This window comes from Cupressus sempervirens, chromosome 4 (genome assembly GCF_028749045.1).
Source record: "Cupressus sempervirens isolate cs-2001-9-10 chromosome 4, ASM2874904v1, whole genome shotgun sequence".
NCBI classification, from domain to species: domain Eukaryota; kingdom Viridiplantae; phylum Streptophyta; class Pinopsida; order Cupressales; family Cupressaceae; genus Cupressus; species Cupressus sempervirens.
Window position 1 is genome coordinate 767,943,851 of NC_143121.1, and position 8,964 is coordinate 767,952,814.

General features: G+C 36.0%; 1 protein-coding gene and 1 pseudogene across 2 annotated transcripts; one reads left to right on the forward strand and one right to left on the reverse strand.

The window, feature by feature from the left end:
* Positions 1-2,954: 2,954 nt before the first annotated feature.
* Positions 2,955-3,845, forward strand: LOC149563636 (uncharacterized; annotated as a pseudogene).
* A 2,947-nt stretch (positions 3,846-6,792) lies between these two features.
* LOC149563637 (flavanone 3-dioxygenase 2-like) lies at positions 6,793-8,633 on the reverse strand. Of its 2 annotated transcripts, none has more exons than XM_089824047.1 (4): positions 8,337-8,633; positions 7,793-8,040; positions 7,383-7,704; positions 6,793-7,296 (listed from the first exon to the last, which is right to left on the reverse strand). In XM_089824047.1, the coding sequence occupies exons 2-3, from the start codon at positions 7,969-7,971 to the stop codon at positions 7,428-7,430; spliced, it is 456 nt and encodes a 151-aa protein (XP_089680173.1). In that variant the 5' UTR covers positions 7,972-8,040; positions 8,337-8,633; the 3' UTR covers positions 6,793-7,296; positions 7,383-7,427. The 2 variants fall into 2 exon arrangements, with proteins under 2 accessions (XP_089680173.1, XP_089680174.1); XM_089824048.1 differs by having other exon boundaries at positions 6,795-7,280.
* Positions 8,634-8,964: the final 331 nt, after the last annotated feature.

Below are 8,964 nucleotides of genomic sequence, written 5' to 3' on the forward strand. Positions count from 1 at the left end.
CTTCATTATATTGAGTTGATTTTCAATATTGAGAGTGTCTTTAAATTACAGCTGAGATGGATTACTTCATTTGGAAACCATGCATTGTTCTAAAATGGCTCCTTCTTTTCACAACCGATTAATGGCCATGTATGTGTTTCATTATGCTCTCCCTCCTTTTAGTGATGTTTCCTCACCTATTTGTAAATATGTTTTTCTTTCCAATTTGGGCTTGCCTGGTTTAGTCTTTCCTTGCATTATTGTTTTGTTGTTTGGTTTCCCAGTTTTGGTTTTGCCTTGCTCCACTCTGCCCTCATGGCAAGGAACTCTATTTTTAACCTCTTCTTGGCTCAACTTTGTAACCCAATAGATAAGGCAATTATCTTCTGATAGAGATATTGCATTCTTTATGTACTTTGTAGGACATAATCCCCATTTATAGCCTACTATAGGTGCACTTTCAGTACACCATTTTAAAAACTTTTATAGTCGCCTCCCATTAAGAATTCCCCAAAAAAATTTCCAGTTTTCTTAACAATGTTTTTATGAAGGATAAAGATCAAAGTTCCAATGCAGATGCGACAGTTCCTATGCTACAATTCAGTGTTCATTGCCTCGATTCAGAATTACAGGTTTAGTTTGATATGATCTATTATGCTTCTTTAGCTTCATGTTCATAATCTAACTTAGAGAAAGAAATAATTGAGTTAGTCATTGAAATTGTTTGATTTAATTTACAAAAAAAAAGCAGAATTGGACTCGAATGCAAAATTGGAATTGGAATGCAGAATTAGAATTTCGATGTAGAACTAGATTTCCAATTTTCCTGCCATACGAGAAGCTCATTTGGGACTTTTCGTAAAGAAGAGGAGAAGCCATTTTGATATTTTCTGTCAGAGAAGCCAAATTGCCATTTTCTGCCAAAGTGAAGCAAATTTGAATTCGATAATTCCACAGATTATAAACTTGAAATATGTATTCAATATGCATTACTGTAATACAAAAGCTTAGATTTTGGAGCCATTATATTAGAAATAAAAGACTCAAGAAATTCATGTCTTAATGCATCTTTTGTAGTCCATTCACGAATTTCTTCCTATGGAGAAGTCAAAGTCTCATTTTCCATCTAAAAAGAGAAAATACAAGATCTTGATTTTAATCGGAGAAGCATGAGTTTATAACATCAAGATTGCATTTTCAATGTAATCCATGGACCAATTGGCACAAAATAGTGATCACATTAAAGAAGCAGAAAATCTGATGTCGCAGACCATTTCCAGTTTTCTACCAGTGGAGAAGTAAAACTCCGATTTCCCACTAGGATCTTTCAATGAAAAATGTACATTGCAAAAGCCAAAGGGAGCCTCCAAATGAAATCCCAGGCTCAACAAGTAGATTCGATGGAATTGATTGTGTTCTAATTATGAGTAGTGCCAGTCATCCAAAGAATTAAAACAAAATCCACCACTGCAAAGATACAAAGAGAAGAAGATCGGATCATGAGGAAAAGGGGACACACATAAACATATGTCAATGATATCAAGAGTAGGATACTGACCGTAAAGGCAAATTCGCAGATGAGGCACCACATCGAAATCATGAGGATTTGTCATCATAATTATAAAAGAGCCCAATTCTTGACCCCTGCAAAAGAATGAGTCCGGTGTGATAGTGAATGCCAAATGGGAAAACTCTAGTGAAGATAACACATTGGGGATATGGTTCGATCAATGTAATAAGAAAGGCATCGTATAAAAGCAATTTCAACACAAGAATAGTCAAGGTCGCCCGATCCTCCTGAAGCTCTGAGATGTATGCCCTATCTCTCTTTAGATGAATTCCAAAAAAGCCTAAACATGTTCCTACTATTATTATTCAAAATAATGGTGCCAAGGTTCTGCAACATGATTTGTTCACAAATGATGTGCTTTATATAGAGGTCGTGTTTGATATGTGTCCATTAAAACCCAATCTTCTTCCATTAGTGCCTTTGTTTTATCAATCACTACTGTAGATGGGTACAAAAGACATGGATTTTGTGTAGTTAAATTAGTTTATAGGAAGAAAGACGAGGGATTTCAGTTTATTCATCCACTTCATCGGTTAGAGGAAAAGTAGAGCCAACAAGCCACATTATTGTTCGAGGAAAGGCCATGGCTGGTCGAGTCAATGATCTTTTCAACTTAATTCGCACTATTATCTTAGACATTCAATTCATAGACCAACAACATTTCAAGAAATTTTTTATGCAAAGTAAAGCAAGAATGGAGAGTAAACTGACAGGTGGTGGCCACGGGATAGCTGTTGCAAGGCTTGATGCGATACTCACTACGGATCATGGATGAAGAAAAGGAAACGAGACCAGAAGAAATATTGTCAAACAGTGTGAAGGATTTCCACAAATTTTCCTATGTACTAGAAGCTGTGAAAGACAATGGACTAGTTGTTGTAGTTGCATCGTCCAATGATGTTGCTTTGTCTAACCAAGAAAGGACATCAACTGAGCTCTGTTTGAGGGGTGAACACGAGTCATGAAGGAGTAGAACGGACATGGATATATTAGTTTGCCTTATCAAGGCCAAATATTTCTAGCAAAAACTCCCTCCCAGTTCATGCATGACACTCATTGTTCAAATCCATGAAACCACGGGAATTGCTCGAGGCATGTTTGGTCTTCAAAATGTGATGAGATAAACATGTCTATTGAACCCGATACGTGGATAGGAAAATACTGCCAAAGTTTGTTGAACTTTTCAAAGATCGAATGGATCCTGATATCCTTCTTGAAGGCCCTAGTTGAAAAATTTGGCTTGTAGAATTATGTTGCATAGGAACAGTAATGACTTTTGAACATAGCTGGAATAGCTTTGTATCTAAAGATAACATAGAGTTTGAAGATTTCTTAGTTTTTACTGATGCTTGGAAATCCCATTTTATTTTCCAAATATTTGGAAGAAGTGGTCGTGAGAAGCAACATGGTTTCCTTGTGGAAAATATTGAATCCCGAATGGAAGATAAAGAACAAATTGAAGGGAAAAACTATTAACAAGGAATAGGAAGATGTTCTCCAGTCCAAAGTTGGTGTGTTGACTCTTATTGATGAATTGGAGAAGTTGAAGAAACCACTTAGTATTGCTGTGAAGGAAGAACTTGCAGAAATTGAGAGAGAATTGATGAGACAAGATGAAGACAATAGTTTTGCAAATGAGGCAAGAAACTACAATGCTAACGGTGAAATAATAGAGGATGTAGGGACTAACATAAACGATGTTCTGCCCAATGGATGCTTAAAGGAAACTAGCAAGGCATTGGAAGAAGGCCTTATTATGAATGATGAAGCCCCTGATTCACTTGAAGGCCTCTTAAAATTTCTATATTTTTCTCAACTATTTCATGTCACTTCTCATGAATGATTCGCATCAATGATGTGGACGAAAATGCATGAAAGAATATCTTGTCTTTCTTATGATTTTGTTACAGAAGATGCAACAGATCATTTGAAAGAAGAGGATCTTGATGCTTTGTCTTTCTTTGGTTCATTGTTGACATCAAGGCCATTTAATACAGCAATATCTCACAAGGATGCCCTCCAGAACTGCCTTCATCATGCACAATAGTGGCTATTCAAATCGAACCAGCCTATTCATTCAAACATTCCTATTTTTTACTCAGGTTTGAGAGGGAGACTAAACAGAATTACTTCATCAGAGTATTTTGTCATGACTCCCTAAATAAAGATACTCGGTCAGCAAGTTGCATCTACAGTGGCAGCAGTTGTTTCTTTATATGTTCCTAATGTTTTACCAAATCAGTGTTCTATAGAAGGTGACATACTTCAAATGGAAGGGGAAACCAAATGTCAATAAAAAATAAAATAAAAGGAAACCAATCACATTCCCAAGATTCGATTATAAAACCAAAAAGTCACCAAGGGAGAACCGAAGGGTTGTGAAGGAGATTATTTATGGTAATGTTTTTCCAGTAATAGGGGTTCTTCTTTTTTTGCAAAAAGTAGGTATTGCTGGAGTAGAGGGGAGATAATAGTTTATGCATTTCATGTTGTGTATTTAGGGGATTTTATATTCTGATTTTTGTAATTGATTTGGCAAAAGGATTGTGAGCAAATAAAGTTGGAGTATTCTTATTTGCAGTGTTCAATACAATAGAGGTTTTATTCTAAATCAGAGTATTTGGTTATTACTTTTCTTATTATAATCAATTAGAGCATGGTTATATTCAGTTTTGAACACTTTCTTACATCTTGAGTCAAATAGAAAATGGGTTGTAAATTAGAGTATTTTCAACTATTCTTGTTGCAAAAATTAGGACATTCAATCTTCTTTTCATTTTAGTTTCATTGTATTTACATTTATAGTATTCATTTATGCATTACCAATTCTAGGAAGCCATATGAAGTGTGGGTTCTTCGAGTTGGCTAGGTTAGGGTTAAATTCACTGCTTGAGTTAGTTCAGTCTGGGGCTAGCTTGGTTTTTCCTCTTCTATTCTCAGGATAAGAATGTACCCAATTAGTTTAGGAACTAGTAAACTCATTAAATATCATTTGAGAAGGGAGTTTTACTTTTCAATTCAGAGGAAATCTATCAACCTGAAGATAAACTGTCCAACTATTGGTATCTGGCGGTTCTTTCAGATTTGGGCATTTGAGAGTAAAATTAAAAAGAATGAATCTGTTTACCAACAACAACATTAAAGTAAAAGAAGCTAGAATAATTCTTCCACCTTATCTTTCATCTCTTTTTCAATACTTTTGATCTTCTCTCTGACCTTTTTGATATCGTTTTTGTCAAATTTGGGTCTTTTTCTTCTGCTTCTTCTTAGTAATGGATCACAAAGTTTTTTTTTCTGGTGATAGCATCCTCATCTTGCTACTCAACTTCCTTTAGGTCAAGTAGTGGCTTCACCTCCTTACCCTACTCTAAGATACCAAACACCATATTCACACACTCTATAGAAGCTCCAAGAAAACTTTGACACCTATTCGAAACATCTCTTGTCATGTTTCCATTTTTTCAAATTTTCTCTTCATTTCTTTGATCACTTCTTAATTCCACTTCTACTCTACCTCCTCCTTCTACCCATTCTTCATCTTTATTTTGCATCTCCTTAATTTTCCCTTAAAGTGCTTTGCATTTCAAATTCAATATTTTTGATGGATTGAAATGTCCATTTACCCAATCTAAGGAAGGAGAGGCAAAACTCTTTTATAATTTGTTAAACAGGACAAGGAGGATCAATGGGCAAATTATTCCTCTATAAGTTTGACATTGAACTCCTCCTCATTAACCACTTGCAGCATTGGAATCCTCTCATTTTTGTTCTATTTCTCCTCTCAAAAAGACTTTTCCCCTTTCTCATTTTTTTAGAGGCGATGAGACATGCCTTTAATATCCATATCTTTAGCATCTTTCAAAGAGATGAATAAGTCATGCTTAGCTAACTCATCATAGTCAACAAGCCTAATGGCCTCTCTTGACTCCTCATCATCAACATTTTTTTGGGGTCTGAATTTCTTCTTTCTTTGATCACCACAAGAGATGAGTCTTTAGCTTCAATTTCCTTTTCTTTTAATGTGTCAAAAGAACTCATCTCATTTTGAACTAAAGACAGAGATGACGGAGAACCAAAACATTACCCCCCCCCCCCAAACAATCTTTCCACTTATTGATAATTTTCAACTTCTTATGAATTCTCAATAAAGATTATTCTCTAAAATAAAATTTAGAATTCAATGTAGTATTAACATAAATTATGAGTTGAAGAGAGCACGATGAGTGAGGGGCAAGCTATGGTTTCTTGAAGTAAAGGGGCCAACAATGGTGGTAGTGATGAATCAAAAGATGCCAAGCTAAACGAATGGAGGTTGCTTCTCAAACCTATGATGTCTTGGTGCTGTCATAGTGTGGGAGTGGTTTCTTCATAGACAGGGACCATACTTCTTTCTTCCAAGGGAGTTTTTGACCCACAGGATGCTTGTTTCTCAGAGATTTTTCTTTATGAAAGAAGGATCTCTGGTGTTATTGGTGTTCCAATGTTGGAACAGTGGTGATCATCATTGATGACGCCCTCTTTGTTTTATGATCTTTCTTCCCACAACTTATATTGAGGGGCATCCCTTTGCTATCGAGGTGGTAGGAAGTATGTTGGGGGGTGGAATATTTTTGGTGATACTATTCGGAATAGGTGGTTGTGGTGGCTATGGACTTTTCGCCACAATGGTGTGAGAAGAATATACTATCTTTGTCTACATATGATGGCGAAAGAAGAATGAGCTATCCATTGTCTAGCTATGCTAGTGAAAGAAGAACAAGCTATTTATTGCATGTGATTGGTTACTAGGTCTTTTGAGGATGATTGTCTCCCCCTCTTTGTTTTTTCTCTTATTCTGATGATGGTTGTTGCTTGTTTTAAAGGATTGTTTTGGAATCTTTGTTCTTGTTTTTGGTTTAAGAATGTTGCTAGTATGGGGGCTTGTCCCATGCTCATCCTTAGCAATGGGAACTATAGTTGGTGTGTTTTCCACATTCAAACCTACGTTTTTAATAGAGGCAGACTTTAGCTTAGATTCTTTGTATCTAGTTGTTTGACACTAGGTTTTTTTATTTCTAACATTGTCTAGTGCCTGCTGTTTGTACCACAGGTCAGTACCCTCTTGGTTCTTTTTATATTCAAAAACATAAATTATGAGTTGCTACACTAAAGTAACTGTTTAAATTATGGCAGGTCTATGCTACTCAATCCTATTTCATAGATGCCAACAAGATACACCTTATGAGTGTACTTTATGCACTTTAATACGAAAAGAATAAAATTACATTGATATTAGATAACTATTAATACAAGTCGCGTCCGCACCAGGGGTTTGCAATTTGTGGAAACTTGAAGAAGTGCAATGAAAAAGAGAACCTAAAATTTATAGAAATATAATTGCTTGAACATGTGCTATTTAACGGAGAGCCCATCACACGGCTAGAGAGTTAAACAACAAGTATCATTGTTGCATGCTACCATTTTCTGTCTGTAGACATACTTTTGTAGAGTCAACACTAAAGAAATCTAAACACGTATTTCCTTGAAGAGCTTTACTCCAGAACTTCTGGTAGTATTCCTCATATGTAAACTTTCTATATTGGGCGGGGTTATCACTGGTGATTAACGATGGAGCAGGAGCAATCACTGCATCAGGCGAGGGGCAGTAAAATGTCGGTATTGAGAACCGTGCTTCAGCTGCATTCACTACTGCCCGATGAATTGCACTTTTGTATATGCCATTGCTCAATACCTGCCAAAAAAAATAGCTGGGTATTGAAAAAATTATTTGGGTACTAAAACAAAAACCCTAATATACAACAAAATGGTTCATTATGTGATGTAAGTAGTATACCTGTAACTGGTCTCCAATATTGATTACAAAGGCATTGGGTATGGGTTAGACTTCACACCATTGTCCATTCTTGAGGACTTGAAGGCTCGAAACATCACCTTGAAGAAGAATTGTGAGAGCATTGGGATCTGAATGAGCCGGTAAGCCAAATGTAAGCTCAGGATTAGGGCACCGTGGATAATAATTGATTGCGATATGTTGAGCCTGCTTTCCAAGAGCTTTCTCAACAAAATCTCGTTCAAGTCCAAGGCTCTCAGAAATGGCAGATAGCAAGCGTAAAATTAGAACATTTACCTCCGAGCAATATTTTCCAACAGCCTCCCTGCACGAGCATACAAATTATAGTCATACTTATTCACTTGTGAGACATGATATAAAAGGAAATGATGAAGAACTGTAATAAAAAGTACCTATAAGAAGGGGGTTCTAATGGCCAGGTGTCTACATATTTTTCTAACGGATAACAATGATGTCTCAAGAATTCTCTCCAATTGCAGACATTCTCTTTCTCAATGTTAAAGCTAGTTGACAACCGTATAACATTAGAAGGGTCTTCAGAATAGAACTTCTCTCTTTTCTCAATGGGCATACTGAAAAATTGTCTTGCAACTTACAACATTTTGTTAATGACTTCCTCGGAGACACCATGATTAACAACCTGAACAAGTAGAAAAATGAGTGAGCTCAAATTAAAAGAATACTAATTGAACAAAGTAATCGCTGTATAAATACCATTTCAGAAATTGTGATGACTGAAAACATTAATGAAATCATACACAACTTATAGAAAAAGAATGTGTTCATTACCAAATTACCATTGCTAAAAGTCTGATGACAGATTATAGAATATAGAATGTATTGTGCGAAAAATTTATGAAACCATACACAATGAAATTTAGAAACAAGAGCAAGAAAATAGAGGAAACCAACAATTTATACAAACTCGAATTTCACCTGAAAAAAATCATCTTGCTGACAAGCAGTTTTAATTCTTTCGATGAGCATATGCCTCTTGGGGCCATCGAGAAGAGCTAAATCTAGTAATGGAATGTTCTCTAAAGCAGCTACTTGATTTAGTTGTGGCCTCTCTGTAGGAGGTCTGATATAATCCTTTGGAATTTGAAGACAAGGATTGATATCAGAAAACATGACAGATCTTTTGCAACAGCTTCTCTCGTTTCTCAATATAACCTCCCTTGCTAACATCTGCTTTGCCGTATCTTTTCTATGGGCAATGCTTTTGTTAGATGTGTAATGTTTCACAGATTGTAATGTTTATATAGAGAAAACTTTAGAACAGGAAGACGGTGGATATTATATTTGTTTCACAAGTCTTTACTTGGGAAACGTATTGCTGATTTACCCCGTTTTCATAATATCCACCGACTAGCTAGAAAAGGAGAGTTGTAAAATTGTACCTACTACCACTGGTTTTCAGTGGCGGAGGAAACAGTGATAAATAGGATATTAAAATACCGAGAACAATAATTTTGCGGACTAAGATCCCTTGCTGACGTCAGCGATAACCTCGATAGTTTGTCGATGCATTCGTGTCTCGTAATGACGTAGAAGGCCTGACGTC